The 18,019-nt window shown below is 32.4% G+C and overlaps 1 protein-coding gene across 1 annotated transcript; it reads left to right on the top strand.

The window, feature by feature from the left end:
* The first annotated feature begins 1,332 nt into the window (after positions 1-1,332).
* On the top strand, positions 1,333-13,223 carry LOC148617801 (tyrosinase-like protein 1). Its single transcript, XM_088581646.1, has 4 exons — positions 1,333-1,348; positions 4,123-4,548; positions 5,485-5,600; positions 11,878-13,223. Exons 2-4 carry the CDS (start codon positions 4,123-4,125, stop codon positions 13,166-13,168), a joined length of 1,833 nt encoding a protein of 610 aa, XP_088437772.1. The 5' UTR covers positions 1,333-1,348; the 3' UTR covers positions 13,169-13,223.
* The last annotated feature ends 4,796 nt before the right edge of the window (positions 13,224-18,019 follow it).

Genomic DNA, 18,019 nt, shown 5'->3' with positions numbered 1-18,019 from the left:
TTTAACAAGTAATCTACTTCTATGAGAAAAAAAATCAGAGTAAGTGATCGACCGAACCTTGGCAATTGAAACCGGTCGTTATAAAATGTTCAAAGAGGAAATATGTGATATTATGTGTAATCAAATTAAAGACGAACTCCATTTATAACTGAATGTAAACAGAACATACAATGTATATCTAACTGATCTAACTCGTTTAGATGTAGCTTAAAGAATATTTGTAAAACGAAATTTCCTTTGCAACGACTAATCTGCTTGCATTGCACCCTGAGCTGCTTTAAAATACACAATATTTTGTTCATCACCCCCCCCCCCCGCAAATAAAAAAAAATATAAAAAAAAAAGCTTGCAATGGCCGACCCATAGGCACAGGTGCTTTAATGTCGAATCAGAATTTTTTTCAAAATGGTCGTCGAAATTTTGACATATCCTCTTTGTTCTAATAAATATTAATAAGTATAATTGTTTAGTATTCTTATAAGTAAACATGACTGCAAACGTGATCCCAACAAGGTCAATAACAGATCGATTTAACACACCACTATATAATTTTGTACTTTAAGACATTCAATTCGATATGTCACAGAAATGTACTCTATGTATGTCTTTATTTTTGGTTTTCATTTTGTTTGTTTTTGATATTTTTTTGTGTGTATTTCTTTCTTTCTTTCTTTTTTTTGTTGTTGTTTATTTAATTATTTGTATATTTGCTTTGTGTTGTTTTTTTTTTCACAAAAAATGATTGAATAGGGTTGCATATAATATAACAAGGCGATGATGGTTTGAAAACGTTCATATAATATTTTTTATTATCTTCATGTATCTTATCTTCTCTTTTCCTTCTTAGCGACCCAAAGTCAGTCATGTACAATTTTGTTGTGAAAACCTAAGAAAGAACTGTTTTATTGAATTAAGAAAGATTAAACACTTATACAACACATGGTTTATTGGAACACCTAGCTGCATTATTCCTTTTTTTTTTTTTTGGCCTAATACGCGAACTTCTTATGGTTTTTATTTTATTTTCATTTGGAAATCATACACTTTAATTACAATTTCAACAGCAGAAGTAACAAAAAATTGAACATTTATGAAAAATACGTGATTTATGCCTTAATATAGACCTGTACTTCCGTTTGATTAGTAAATGCTAACCATATTAATAGGCGTTTTGGTAATAATGTCATTATAAGAATTGATAACTCATCATAATTCATGGTTAGACTTCAAATTTTATATGTAACCAATCAAACATGACGTCGGTTATGAATTTATTATTATTTTCCAAAAAATTATAATTTCAATATTCAGAGTCTTTTTGTGTGTGGATTCTAACGTGTCCTGTCTGGTAAGTGGAGATTTGTTCCTTTGTTTCAAGTCATTAAAACAGAGGACGGATAGAGACCTCTTATCATATTCATTGAATCTTTGTGTTAAATACTTCCTGTTTATTTTATGAACTAGTGCATGTATGCATCCTCTTTTATTTCTCACATATGTGACCAAAAAATTATTTCATTTGACTTGATTTGAGTTGTATCCGTCTCCTAAAAAAGACATTTTTTTCTTGTTTAAAAAATTGGTTGGCTGTATGTGTTTGTAATGTTCCATTAAAGTCTGCATGTTATGTGCATGAGTCCAAAATATCATGTTTTCAGAGAATTAAGTCAAAGATAATTTAACGCTTCTCGATTGTACCGCAGACAGACATAAATTTTGTCTTACAATGATTACCAAAAAAATGACCTAATTTGAACTTTGATTATGAAAGATTGACAGTCTTTTTGGGTCAAGTGAATTTTTTGTACTGAAAAATAAGAAAATGTACATGTAACTATTTCTCGATTGTATAAACACTAGATATTGTTATTTAGGTTGAAACAAGTTAACATTTCAGTTGCATCACATCTTCTAGGTGTTTTATATGTCACCTTTATATGGGTACATGTATTATATTTGATTTGTACATTCTCTACATCTCTTTCAGGCTTATAGTTTTAGTTTTATCATTGAGTTTTCGGTGTCGTTTTCAACAGCAGCACATATGGCAAACATTTAAGTAGCACTCCAGCTAAGAATCATGCAAAAGGTGATTCATGGGTAAAAAGCCTACATATTTTTATTTTTGATATTTTGTTTGAATTGCCATAGTAAACAGAAACTCACGTTCTGTTTTTCATATAACCCGTGTTCTTAGGAGATAAAAATTATATAGAATGCACTGTAGATTTGAAAATTAAGGGAGATAACTCTGTAAATGACACTCAAATACAATAGAATCTATTGGATTTCAATGTTGATTATCTCCTAAAAGCAGGCAGATTTGAATGAATAATTACACATTTCATAGTATTGACCCATAAAACAACATAATTACAAAAATAAAAATATGTAGCCTTTTTTGGGGTGTATCACATTTTTTCAGATTTTGCATGATTCTTACAAAGACAGCTACTTAAGCAGAATAAGCAAAAAACAAACAGCAACAAAGTTTGTTTACATGATAAAAGTACACAATATTGAATTAGATTTTTTACAGAGAATTGTTTTTTTATTCCAGTGGTTTCGAAATCTTGTTTAATGATATCTCATAGTTTTATGAGACAAAAAGATGCAATTGTATGCTTTACATTGAGCTACACATATACATGCACATGTAGATAACACTTATTATTAAAAGCGGAACCATTCGAAATTATTGTTATTCAGGAAATCACCATATTTTTAACTGCGACAGACAAACTGAAATACTTTAATTTACATAAACACATCATTTTGACAAATTAATTAATGAAATTTGACACATGTTTGTTAATTCATTTCAATAAAATGATTTAACAGACATGTTCCAATAAACCCCGATCTTTGTCATTTACAGCTCCTGATAAACGCATCTTTAGACTAAAATTTACAGTCGACCTACATGTGTAACCATGTATTTGAATGTCCAGTCCCTTGGAACCATGATTTTTTTTCACCAAAAAATATCATAAAATAGTACATGTTCGCCTGATAAATAATGCGTTTAGTGCTGTGTCTAGATAGACGAAAATCTGTGCATAAAATATTAAATATCTGGTGAATGTGTTTGCGAGAACACACGTAAGATCCGAATGTGGAAACAGAATGATTTAATGATATTTTGCATGGTGGAAAAAGTCCTAGACCCCCCCAACACACACACACACACCGGGCCCAAAAAAGGGGGCGATTCCAGGCTATTTTTTGGTGCGATTAAACAAATTTTGCACAAAATTTACCAGATATTAAAAAAAAATAATAATAAAATGCCTCCCCATACAGTGTGTATTTACTTTTAAATTAAAAATCATTATTTGTTATGTAAATTATTTGATGATGCAAATCCAACCCCAGGGCACAAAATTTGCATAATTTATTCGTTTATCAGAGCAGTAAATGTCGCAGGCTCTACCATCTTGATCTTTCAAAGAAGTATACTTCCGAAATCACTAGTCATGATTATGGTTTACCTCTGACTTACTTCATACAAGGTGAATGATGAGTTATTAGGGCTTTAATTAATCAATATAAGTTACGGTCACATACAAATGACACCATTAGCTTCACAGATTCCGCTTTAGTCGTAGTCGAGTATGGTTTAAAGTTGATTGCAATCTATTTTTTTTTGCAAGGTAAGAGACCGTCGACCGAAAATAAGTACGTGATAAATATTTACCCTTTTTCAAATCGTTTCCGCAGTCTTTTATTGAAACATCATCACCAAAATGAAATATTGAGGGAAATATCAGTGAAGTTCAGCAGGGATTTAAATTACTTGTTTTGTTAATTGGTCTTTGGTAATAAGCTATTTCAACGTATGTACGCTATCAAACATTAGTGCAATTGCACTATATGTGTACGTTTTGTAGAGGAGGTCGACAAGGCGGTCCAGTAAATCATTTTATATTTATTAACTAATTCAATCTTTATAACCGTGGTTACCTTAATTTGACTTTTCTACCATCTTTTTATAGTTCAACTACCTTTCATATCCGCGACAACAAAATCACATTACTGTAAAAGTTCTCTTCATTTACAAGTTTATCTCAATACCTCCTCTTCCTTTGGCTAACCTATTTCTATTTCACTTCTTTCTCACAGATGGAGACTACGCAATGTCTAGCACTTGCCCTAATAATTTTAGGAGAAGTTGTGGCTTATGTAGTCAGCTTGATAGAGCCAATCGCTTTACCGAAAGATTTGGACTTATGTATGGAATATAGGTCATCGAATTTCAACATCACACATACGCCATTTCACATGACCCAATCATTTTGTATGGGCCAGTTTTTGACCCACCAAAATACAAACAGCCCAAAAGTGAACTTTACTATAGACGAGAACAACTATTTGAATTCCTTGTATAGACAAATTCTTGCTGAATCTACTGAATCATCCGGGAAAGATAGGGTAAAAAGACAAGCATCAAGAAGAAATTGGCGGAGACATAGACAGGAAATCAGAGCGGCACCATTTCGTCATTGGCAAAATTATGTAACCGCCATCAATAGATTGAAGCGAGAAAGGGTGAGTTAAAAGGGCATTTTTATCTTAGTTCACTGTAAATAAGAAAATCTTTTTCTTCAGATGAAATATATAACCTTTTATACTCCCCTGCATGGGGGTATACAAAGACCAACCCTTCCTGTTTCCGTTTGTATGTCCCTTTTTTGTTGGTTTGTTTTGTTTTTGTTTTGTTGTTGTTGTTTGTTGTTGTTGGTTTGTTTGTCCTTGGTTGTTATGATGCCACTGTGCACGTCTTGTTTTTGTTTTTGTTTTTTTTCCCTTTCATCCGAATGACTGTTGAGATTTCCTTTATGGTTTTGTGGGAAGGGTCAAGGTAACAGCAAGTGAGCTTTGCTCAGTTTTTCTCTAATCATATTGGAACGGTCAGAAGCAATTATATACATTACAATGAAGGGTGTAAATACACCTTACGCTATTTCCCAAACGCATGTCATAAAAAATGCGAAGACAATGTCCGTAACCACAGCAACATACACGTAAAGATACAGGATTACACAAGAAACTAGATGACACCACATCATGTGACACATACATGAAGCGGGAATGATTATTCAACTAGCTATTGCGACCTATTTTTGTATGTACATAATTATGTACATGCATGTTTGTCGTGGTTGGTTTGTGGCAAGTTACATGAATCATTTTCTATGTTCCATCGGAATCAATTTTGTTCAAAATGAAAAGGATAACACGAAAAATAAACCCTAACCCACCAAACGTTTATGTTCAACGAACAAAAAGCATAAATTAATCTAAACAAAGATTTTTATTGTAGACTTACAAAGGGTCTTAGTTTTGTTGACATAAACGTTGGTTTTAACATATACAATACATTTAATTTATTTGTTTTTTTTTTTCAAATCTCCCTCATGCTTAATACAAAACTGAAATATTTTCCACCTTTATGACCCCTATTTTCACCTCGGTATTTTTCAGAGCGGTAGGACAGGGAGAAGCCGATACGACACTATTGCAGCCATCCACACTGCTGTTGTTGATTCTGTACATTTTGGTCCCGCGTTCTTACCATGGCATAAGCTATATCTTATCATGTAAGTTCAGTATGTATTTTTCTTAAAACCTTCGTTTTATGTTTTCAGTTCAATGTTATGTCTTATACGCTCTATTATATCTTATAATGTAAGTTTAGTCAAGATCATTTTCCTTCCTCTAAGTGCAGATTGACATTTTTTATAGATTAACATCCATTGACGGAAATTTCGTAAAATTGATCGAAGTTCAGAGATATTGGTTGTTTCATATATATGGTAAATTATCTTAAGGCGAGACAGTATGCAGACTTCAAAACAATTTATATATTCAAGCTGTAACCATATGTACAGAAAGTTAGATCTGCAAATCTAAAATATCGAGCAGACGTGTACCGGTATAGCATTGTCATTCGCTTCAGCCATTTCGACCTATGTGCAAAAATGGGTCAACTGCATCTTATTACCGAGTCAAAAAATTGTCAATGTTTCAATATGAAATTTTTATTTAATACATTTTTTTGTTATAAATTGACATTTTAAGTGTTACATTCTGATTTATCTTATGATGACGCATAACTAAGTAAGTCAGCACTGTCAAAATCGTAACGATCTACATCTCGTGTCTGTCTGATGTACTAAACTCTACCAGTCCATATAAATTTCAGGCACTTTCTATAGTAGAGGTACTTCGTTGTGTAAAAAAAACACCAAACAATTTTATTCCGCCCTTTTATGCAATATTTTAACGAAATAATAGTAATATCAGCATTTAGATCTGCATTTTTGAGAAACCAAACATTCATCTCCTAAAATCAAACAAATCAAACGAAATCAAGAACGATAACTCTTGCAAAGTGCCTATACTACACTCATTCTATGCAATTTTTCTCTCAAAAGTGCAAGCGAATGACAAACTAAATGAAAGACTTGTTACATGGTCTGTAACTGTTTCTGAATTTAGAGTTAGTTTTTTGACAGGGGCGGATTCAGGCGGGGGCGTGGCGGGCGTGCCCCCACTAGAATTTGCAAATCATGGGTTGTCAGGGGTAGATTAAGGCGGTTTTATGTTGAAACTTTAATTTCTTGCTAATTTTACAACGAAAGATGTCTACATTGCACTCACTCTAGAAGAATATTTAAAAAAATTAACCCCAAAACATTTTTCGCCTCGCTCCGCTCGCCGAAATTTTAACTGTACGCCCCCCCCCCGTAATCTAAAATCATGGATCCGCCCCTGTTTGATATGCATGAATCACCTCCTGTCTGATTTTTTATAAAGATTGCTACTTTAAACGTGAAACCAGGAATGATGGGAGGCGAATAAAATAATTGAAATACGAAACAGTTCACACAGTTCACCAAATAAAATCTTAATCAGATTTGGGTATTAAATAAAGCGAGAATATGCGTTGGCTATCTTTTTTTTTTTTAAATATAGTACTTGTTTTCTATGTAATCGACAAAATCTTTCGAGCAAATGACGTGACGACCTTCCGGTCTCCTTAAATCCGCCTATGAATGATTATGAAGTCAAAGTGCTGAGTCACTGAGTCAAGGAAGACCTCAAAGTAATCAAAATATTCATGTAACCAAATTGTAAGCTAAATTAACCGATCAACACTTAGTCCTTTTAAAGAATAACCAGTTGTTTTAACGCAGCATATTTATACAGTCCGTTTATCAATATATTTTTGGGTTTTCTTTTGTTCTTTTGTATTATTGCTTTTGGTATTCCTGGCTGTACACGTTCGTTGATGTCCTCAAATTTCCTAACACTAGAATCACCATTTCTTACAAAATATGAATTCCAATGAGAATCACTGACTATCAATATTCGATGTATTTTCAAAGTAAGAATGAATCTACACCTTGAAATTTCGGTGTGGAGATGCATTTAGTAGAAATGAATCCTGCAGACTGGGGGAAGTTGAAAAAAGGCCCAATCCCAAGGGACATATGAGCAAAAAAAATATCCTTGTTTATGCTCACTTTGATGTAGCATTTTTTTGTAATAAATTTAAACTAAAATTTGTCCTTGTCATTGTTGTCTAGATTAGGCTATGGGTTTCACTCGTCGAAACTGTGCACGTATTTACAATAAATGATTAACTTTCTCTTGGAATTTTTCAGTTCAAACAAGGATAAAAACACTTGTTGTGAAAATTATTATGCAGTTTAAAGATCATTACACAACTTTGTAGCTCATAGATTTGAGCAATGTAAGATTCCAATTAAGTTGGAAAGTCAGTGGTATATAGATGTGGTGAATACAGGGAATATGATGCACTTTGAGTATAAATCCATTTTTTTCCTCCCCAAAACAAAAAAGTTACTAGTGAACCCATACCCCATGAGTACCACTTTTTTATGATGAATCACTATTGCTGAGTGTTTTATACTTGTCTGCCTTCAATAATGTATGTGCATTTCTTTCACTTTTTTCTGCATGATCGTTTCACAAATATGTATAAGACTATAATAGAGGTAACTCTTATGTTTTGCAAATATATAAGTGCTAAGAAATCAGGCTTCATGTTTTTATAGTCTTTTTATTAAGAGATGTTGACGTATATACTTACAGCTGCTTCATGCTACACATACATGTACCAGTACTTGAGAATCACGAACTTTGTTTCATGCTTAATTAGTGTCCCAGCACAGAAATAGTCTGTTTTACTTTTGCTTTCATCTCACTTCATCTAGTGAAACTTATAAGTGATAACCACTGAAAAGAAATCAATGACAAAATCATAACAGTGTCTGATATATGCAAAATGTTACAATGTAAATTCATGAAAATATACACGTATTTTAACCATATGATATAGAGCAACCTCCTCTTGTTGGGAAATATTGTTATATGTACATATAATTTTGTGCAAATCAGGCAAAAATAAAGGTTGGATGGTTATAACAGTCCCAGGTTTTTACTGGTTTTTAAACCACCTGGTCAATATTTCCAGAGTGATCAATACTGGTCGATTTAAAATTTGCAAATAATATTTCTATCATTATTCGTAGAGTTTGTCCTACATTAAAAAAACAAACGTTAATATAGTACATATCTACTATATTTCAGTGTTCTTAGATTTTATTCTTTTAATATCTCTATCAACTGTATTAATTAAGAAAAAATAAACATTTCTTTCTCTAAAATAATTCAAATTCGTCTGAAATAACATAACAAACTTAAAAAAATGTACAGTGTATTTCATGAGCACATCTTTGTTTCAATAACTATTAATAACATACATGTAAGAGTAGTACAGGTTACTTTTCACCCGTCATTGTTAAAACAACATCCCCTCATAACCAGAAAGATCATAAAAGTGGTTTGAAGTGATGAGTTTAAAACAATAAATTAAAGTCATTTCATTTACCAGGCAAAAACCTTCTAAATACAGAAAATGGAAAGCTTGCTAAGGATATTGATTTGGGGCTTATTCCATGTAGGATTTTAGCTACCTGCTGATTTATAATGATGTTTTGACCCACATTTCAAAACCTCTGGATAAATCTCTGAATGTTGATTTATCTATGAGCAATTAATGTCATATTGTAAAGTAGAAAACAAATTAGATATATGTATTACTATATTACAAATATCATAATTCCATGTATGAAATCTTTAATTGATACTGTACTGCATATGCCAGTAACCATAGTTAGAGTACATACACATGTATTTTTATAGTTTTCAGTGTAAATATCATGTTCACAGACATACAAATGTAAACTGCAAATTTTGCTAAGAAATATGACTACGCTGCTCTACACTAGCAATAAAAACAGTATTCCTATCACCAGTTTTGAAAATTTTAAATAACTGTGTACATACAAAGGGTATGAATAAATAATGTATACCTTCAACACTTACCTAGTGCATTGTACATGTAAGAATGTCCATGAAAATCAGCTCTTAGAAAAGGTCTACTTTTGGTGGTCTTGATAATTCCAACACATTTTCAATGCACTTTCATGGACACAGAATTTCTAACATAACTGTGTCTTTCTTGTGTCATGAAAATCCTTTTCATACTTTATGATCTGCATTCTAAATAAATGTATCTGGTATATCTTGATAATGTACTAAAAAAAGAACCATATTGATAATCAGTTATGACTTACATGGATATAATACACATGTACATTGTATTACTATTTCTTTAAATTCCATACTGAATAGTACATGCCAAAATCTGTATCATATGCAGTATCAACAGGAGACTCCTAGTATATCAACTCAAGGGCCCACTGGCCCGCGGGGTGATATAGGTCGAGGGTTGATACTGCATATCAAACAGATTTTCATGTCATGTTCATTCTTTCTTATACTTTATCTATACAAAATATACTTCAATTGTGTTCTGTGCAAGGTGTGATATAGGGTATGCCATATAGGTCTATGGGTGTGATTTAGAGAATGCGATATAGGTCCATGGGTGTGATATACAGTATGTGATATAGGTCTAGGCGTGTGATATAAGGTATGCAATGTGTCTGTGGTTGTGATATATAGGGTACTTGAAATGGGTTTAGGGGTGTGATATATGGTATGCAATATACATGTACCAGTAGGTCTAGGGTGTGTTATACAAAAGGCAATCAAGGTCTAGGGGTGTGATATAGGATGCAATATAGATCTAGGGGTGTGATATAGAATGCAATATAGGTCTAGGGGTGTGATATACGGTATGTAATATAGGTCTAGGGGTGTGATATACAGGGTGTGATATACGGTATGCAATATAGGTCTAGGGGTGTGATATACAGTATGAGATATGTCTATGGGTGTTATATACAGTATGTGATACATGTCTAGGGTGTGATATAGGGTATGCGATAAAGGTCTATGGTCGGTGTGGAAGTTTGGATTTTAGCAACATGTGCAAGTGTATGTGTAATGTCATGGCTCATGTATCCACTCGCGTCCCAATAACATTACATTATTTCACTGGATACCCCTCCTTTTTGATAGTTCAAGATTACCTACTGAATGTGATGAATATGCCACATGACCTCCCTTCATCCTTACCGTTGAAACAGAGACATTGTTTATGTCTCTGCTTTGAAATCATAATGATTTAACAATTCTGTTTATTTTATATACTTCATTGTTTGCTACATGTACATGTATGTACATGTATGTTTACCATTTTATTTTATTTATGTACATGTAGTAATTAACATATATGTACACAGTGCTTGCATTTTATGTACAGAGTTAAATTCCTGGGATCAAATTAATCACACATGAAATTTTCCAATAAAAAGGAGGGGTGTCAACCCCACGCACCCTCCCATGGATCCAAAATAGTCCAGCTCTCTGCGTCAAAATTGAAATAGTTAATATCATATAATCATTGGAATCTTGCAGTTCTACACATATTAAATATCTTAATATCGTTATACGCCCATATCGTACATAAAGTAAACATCACATATTTGAAATGGAGTGTGATCGGCGACGGAGCGATATCTTAATGCAAACTTTGCAAGGAGAATAACCCGCGGGGTGTTATTTTGTTAGGTCTCACTAACCACTTCTAACGTTTCCATTACTTTACATGTTAAAAAAGTAATTTTCAAAGTCTCACTGTGAATTCCCAGGACAAATGACATCTTAAAGCTGCATACCGTTGCGAAGCTTGGGAAATAAGGCTTCCAAAATCATTATGCTAATGGTACGATCATAGTAGAAATTCTTCACCAAATTTACTTGAATAAATAATACTGAAAATCCACATTTTTACCTGTTCTGCTAACTGACAGCATGGAGGCAAATTACTCACACATGTAAACAATATTCATACACTTTTGTAGTTAATTACATATATGATTTTAAAGTACACATTCTCAGCTTTATTTTGACTACTTTTAATCATAATACACGCAAATAATGCACTTACAATGCATATGTCTAGGTTCAGTGTGTTTTTGGTACTACATAGGGGGTGGCCATTTGACCCGGAAGTGGTTAGTGAGACCTTAGTTATATGTTGAGTTGTCTACCCTGGTTACGTTATTTGGTTACCGACGATCTCTAAGTCACGTTCAGTCTATAAATAGATTTCCTTGACAAAAAGTGTCCGAGGTAATCATGTATTTAAAATATTCTTTATGCTATCAAATAATATAATTTTGATGACCGTTGTTTTAATATTTTTCGTTTCATTGGTATGTTGATGTTAAGAAAACCTTTCTTGTGTAATACCTCTCTTAAATACTGGGATGAATCGCTTTAAATACGGTCCAAGCTATAAATTTTCAAGATATTTCTGTAATATATCATGTAACATGTCAGATGGTAAGATACAAATTTCCTCCTTGGTTTCAGATTCGAGACGGCACTTGGTGTTCCAATACCTTATTGGGATCCAACAATCGATAATGAGTTACCAATGCCAACAGAATCTATTGTCTGGTCTAATAAATACTTTGGTACTGGCAGAGGAATTGTAATGGATGGACCGTTTGCCGGTTCGGAAACACCAACAGGTCCACTTATGCGCGATATTGGAAACGATGGAATGTTATTCTCAAAAAGGAATTTACAGCAAATCTTAAGGCGTAGATTTAACAGGGAAATATTTGAGCCATCCTATGACCAGATGTCGTCTTTAGAAGGCCAACACAATATGGTTCATTTCTGGATTGGTGGTCATACAAACGAATTCGAAATGGCATCATACGATCCATTGTTTTGGAATCTACATGCTTATGTCGATTTAGTGTGGGAGGTATTCCGAGGTTTACAGCGTCAAAAAGGTGTGAATCCGCATACTGATATTGTAAACTCGGTCATGTGGGAACAAAATCCAAATAGACCAGCTAATGGTCTGCGAGGATTGACCCTGCTTGACGGGTATTCTAGTCGTTACCGTAGTATGGTGACACATGGTGCCATGCCAAGATGTCCCGACTGTGGAAATAGTCCAGATATGTTTTGCATTAGACCTAGGTGGGTTTGTTCCTCAGTTCCGGGCGGTAACAGGCGAACTCAAGTGGGTCCTACCAACCCTATGCGTTTAGCTTCTGTATTTTCTAGACGACCAAGGGGACGATTTCAGAGAAGACGCCGTGGCAAAAGGAGTCTTCCTTTAAACCGAAAACAACTTGAATCTTTGGAAAAGAAATACAAAATTGATGCTTCCGGTTACGCTTTTATATCAGTGAAAGTCATACGAAAGAAGCAACAAAGAGTTGTACCAAACCAGGTGAAAAATGCGTCCCAGACTGTTAGTCCATACTGCTTGGAGCACCAGAATAATCTACACAATAACATAATATACGTGCAAGCAGATGGACTGAATTACAAGGGGAAGTATAAGGATTATTCAGTCGTAAACGACTCCTCTGTCGTCACCATTGGTGTCCAAAAACCAACCACAAAATTTGTGTCAGAATCTTACATTTCGGCATACGATAGATGTGGCAGAGTTTGCCTGCCTAATTGCTTGATCAAAAGCACACTCTCTCCGGTGTATAAAACGTGTTCCGGTGCAATTCGTATTACAGCGGAAGAACCCACGATGTTTGTTTCGTTCCAGTATGAATCAGAAATGCATAAATTAGACACTAGCCAAATGGATCACATTTTACCTATGATATTTCATTGCGATTTTTAGATGCAATGTCTTTGTCATGCAATTGGGTTTTGCAATAAAATGTCATATTATTCCGTTCTGGTGTACTATGGACTTGAATAATGAAATATTTCAGGTAAAAAATGAAATTGTACTTGCATAGCTGATCTAGGGTGTGTTGCTTTCAAGGTCACTACCTGCATAGATGCTATTGTAAGCAATTAACACAATATTTATAATATAGAATTAAATTGTTATATATAAGGAAATGTTGTAGAAATGTGATATAAGGGCATCTTCGTTTAAAGTTAAAACAAACGCATCCTAACTGCATATGTCACTTTTGAGACATTTATGTTGTGACAGAGGATCTGCGTATTTAAGGTAGATCATACCTAATATTTCTAGTAGGTAAATTTTCCTAGTTTTTCTCAAAGATAACCCTGAATGAACATACTTTAGAATTTTAATGTAAAAAAAGAGATCACCGAACTTGATTTTAAGATAATTGAGGCTTAAAAGGCCAATTTTTTGCATTTTATATGGATTCTGTGGGGAAATTTCAACATCTTACAAACTTCTAAAGAACTAGTAGATAAAATTTCTTTTAACTTTTAATTGACATTCTTTCGTATTTCAAAAAGAAAATTTGGGATTATTGAACTCATTTTCTTGCAATATTAAAAAAAACTAAAATTCCCAACACATTTCAATAGAATATTTTCCCGCCAATTATCTCCCCTTAAAAGAGACTTTTAAAAAAATATTTCTAATTTTACTATTCTAATTTTTATGTAAAAAAATATTTGAAATAATTTAAATAAATTAATTTTGCATAATTCCAAACACTTTAAGTTAATAGAAAATATATATGTCTGTATGATTTTGCAAGATGACATAAAAAATGCTCCGTGTGATAGGTATTATCTACCTTAAGACATCACTGACGCTCCGTTTCATTTACTTTTGTATTTGTAATTGCCGACAGTATCAGTGCCAACGCTTTAGCCTGGGAAAGAAAGTAGCAGACAGCAGGAGAAAAAAAGGATTAAAGTATACTATTAAGAGCGCTCATATTCGAGAGCCTAGATGAAATTGGAAAAGAAAATTAACACCCTACAATCTGAATTCTGATTTCTTTAGTAAAAAGTATTATGATCCCATATTGCATTGGTACGGAAGCTTATTGGGGCTACTTTTTTGAAAAAAAATATTGCGTTTAAACGCAAAATATTGCAAATGAACGCAAAACTCATTGTGAATAAACGCAAAACTCATTGCGTTTAAATGCAGAACTCATTTCGAATAAACGCAAAATATTACGAGTAATTGCAATAAGTTTTGCGTTTAAACGCAATCTTTTGCGAATAAACGCAATCATTACAATATATAAGTTTTTGTGTGTATTCGCAATTACGGTTTGTGTTTAAACGCAAACGCTTTGCGTTTACTCGTAATAATTATTGCGTTTATTCGTAAAAGATTGTGTGTATTCGCAACGATTGCATTTATTCCCAAAAAATTGTATTTTAACGCAAAACTTATTGCGATTTTCGTAATTTTTTGCGTTTTTTCACAATATGTTTTGTGTTTAAAAGCAAAAGTTTTGCGTTTATTTGCAATAATTATTGCGTTTATTCGCGATGTTTTGCTTTTAACGCAATAACTATTGTGTTTATTCGCAAAGTTCTGCACTTAAACACAATATTGTTTTTTTTTCAAAACGTGGCCCGAATAAGTTTCCTTAGTATTATATTCTTCTCCAAGAATTAAAAAAATTCGACTAAGAACTAGTTTCTTTTCAGATTAAATGTTGAAATTTGTGGAATCATTGGAGCACAATCATAATTTTGAATTGCCTTTTATGGTAAATATGTGTGATTTGAAATGTAAATATTTATCTATGGAAATATAAAAGAGTCTTACAAACAAAAAAAACTTTGAGTGCGAATTCGCGGAATACTTGTTTATAATTTGACACAACACAGTTTAAATTTGTTTTTTTTTATGTTTTGTTTGCGTTTATATACTTAGTAAATAATATGTGTTGACATGAAAAGTTTCTGAAAATATCACACTTTATGATATTGGAAATTTCGGTATGCTGTACACGTATATTTAGGGATAACATTAGAAAGTTCAAGATAAAAAAAGAATAATTAAACACAAGGAGTACCGTAAACCATAAATATTAACATAGAAAACCAATCCATCACTTTTTTCTTCCATGAGCAATACGGGGAATGAAGTCTCAGTTTTTATAACGCTTTTGAATTTTATCATTTAAAATTTCGGTAAAATATCAATGAAAAAATCAGATCAGGCTGGTACATACAATCACAGACCTTCGTTTGTAAGATTTAAAAATAAACACAAATGCCATGTATGCTGCAAGTATTATCATGGGGTATTTTATAATACAATTATTTCCCCTAAAACCATCAGAAGCATCGGAAGAGATACAAGAAGAAAAAGGTACAAACACTGTTTTTTTTGCCATTGATTTAACGCGTGTCATCAGAGTAACTGTGATTAAAAAGCATTTAATGTCATGACCTAAAGCCAAGTTTAATAAAGAAACTTAATTATAAAAGATGATTGCGGTTAACGGAAAAGACCGAAGATCTTGAGGTTCTACTAAGGCCACTGGCAGGATATCAAATATTTTTAGTAATTAATTGAATTTAGAAGATGCGATTTATCCTCTTTATGTTATTTAACAAATTAGCATATTTAGCGGAAGTGCTTTGTCCCAAATTTTTTTGTCGGAACAAAAATGTGTTAGAAATTCTGAAAATATATCATTGAAGAAATATAACTAATTCGAAATATAAATATTAATATAGGATTAAATTGATAATTTTACTTTTTCGATAGTTAGCTTTGTTTTATTTTGTTATGTTTGTTTGGTGCTTAACTCGGGAATAGAAAGAAATAAACGACTTCTTGTTGTACAATGACATGACACTATGGTATAGTCAAACATTGCTTAAAAATTTAAGAATGGGTGGGGTTCACTAAGCTTTTCTAAGATATGTCCTAAGTCACGTCCTAAGACCAACTATAGGATGGAGTTAGGAACATCTTATGACAATGTAAGGTTGAGCCTCGAAGCTATCTCAGATATTTCTCAAGTTCTGACGTCATAAAGACATCCTAAATATATTTTGTGAAATGTTTAAATTGTTATTTATATTATGTTTTATTAAAAAAATATAAAATACAGGTAAATGGTTGATATTGTTATATCAAATAAACAAAAATACATGTATGATAAGGCAAAAGCCATTTGATTATCGGGGAGGGGGGCTATGGATGTTTTATTCCAAAACAGTTTTGTTTCACATTTTTGGTGAAAAAAAAAATGATTGTTTCCTAATTATATGCATATGAGTGAATTTAAAAACCGAATGAAGTTATTGGTTTTCGATTGTTACATGTATGTATAAGAAATAGAAACAGTAGCAGTATTTTTTTTAAAATAAAGTGTCACTGAATCGTTAAACATTCAGGTCAAAGTTTAAAATCATGCACATTCCTTAAAAATATGCTTGAACCGACGCGTGCCGGTCATTCTGTGGTATTTTTTTTTTCGATAAGATGATCCTAAGACACCTATTTAGTCGTCCTAAAGTTAGGTTGAACATTGCGACTCGTCTTAAATTATGATGGCTTCGAGAACACGACTTAAGACAGAGACGAATCATAAGATAGTCTTATGACACGTCTTATCCCTAAGATAGCTTCGAGAAACCCACCCCAGTGAATGAATGAAAATACGGCCTGGATAAAAGGATATAACAGAATTATCGAACTGATAGTCAAAAGGAATGAAGACAAGATCAAGATAACACCTAGAAAATTAAAATCATGGTAAAATTCAAGGAAATATCAACAGACAAAAAGCCAACTTTTAGTTCATATTCAATGCCTTTTGAAAACTAGAAAAATGTTTTGATAAATACTATTTTATACGCTGAATTCAGCTGAACCTTGATCTAATGGTAAATTAGGAAATACAAAACGTATCAAATATGATTTATTCCTGAAATACATCTTAAAGTATTGAAAGAATATGAACAAGAAATTCACTGAAAATTGCAATATGATTCATCTCAATGAAACAAAATACCCAGACTTTTGTATTTGAATATCACCTTTCATAAAATTAATATACACTGGGCGACTAAAATATTTTAAATAGTTTAAACTTGAAGTGTCTTTATTTAAAATTCAGTTTAGTATTATATTCTTTTCCAAGAAAAAAAATTTCGACTAAGAACTACTGAGTGTCTTTTAAGATTAAATGTTGAAATTTGTGGAATCATTGGAGCACAATCATAATTTTGAATTGCCTTTTATGGTAAATATGTGTAATTGAAATGTAAATATTTATCTATGGAAATATAAACGAGTCTTACAAACAAAAAAAACTTTGAGTGTGAGTTCGCGGAACATGATGAATACTTGTTTATAATTTGACACAACACAGTACAAATTAATTTTTTTTATCTTTTGTTTGCGTTCATATAATTAGTAAATAACATGAAAAGTTTCTGAAAATATCACACTTTATAATATTGGAAATTTCGGTATGCTGTACACGTATTTTTAGGGATAACATTAGAAAGTTCAAGATAAAAAAAATAATTAAACACAAGGAGTACCGTAAACCATAAATATTAACATAGAAAACCAATCCATCACTTTTTTCTTCCATGAGCAATACGGGGAATGAAGTCTCAGTTTTTATAACGCTTTTGAATTTTAGCGGAAATGCTTTGTCCCAAATATTTGTCGGAATAAAAATGTGTTAGAAATTTTGAAAATATATCATTCAAGAAATATAACTAATTCGAAATATAAATATTAATATTGGATTAAATTGATAAT

This window comes from Perna viridis, chromosome 5 (genome assembly GCF_037379345.1).
Source record: "Perna viridis isolate PV_CMFRI_1.1 ecotype Kerala chromosome 5, ASM3737934v1, whole genome shotgun sequence".
Classification (NCBI taxonomy): Eukaryota; Metazoa; Mollusca; class Bivalvia; order Mytilida; family Mytilidae; genus Perna; species Perna viridis.
The sequence above is the reverse complement of the archived record's forward strand: the minus strand, read 5'-3'. Positions and strand labels throughout refer to the sequence as shown.

What these genes read in the sequence shown, in the direction of transcription:
- LOC148617801 (XM_088581646.1), top strand. Translation starts at nt 4,123, where the DNA reads ATGGAGACTACGCAATGTCTAGCACTTGCCCTAATAATTTTAGGAGAA. An exon ending in ATAGATTGAAGCGAGAAAGG is followed by an intron (nt 4,549 to 5,484) that starts GTGAGTTAAAAG and finishes GGTATTTTTCAG; the next exon opens with AGCGGTAGGACAGGGAGAAG. An exon ending in CATAAGCTATATCTTATCAT is followed by an intron (nt 5,601 to 11,877) that starts GTAAGTTCAGTA and finishes CCTTGGTTTCAG; the next exon opens with ATTCGAGACGGCACTTGGTG.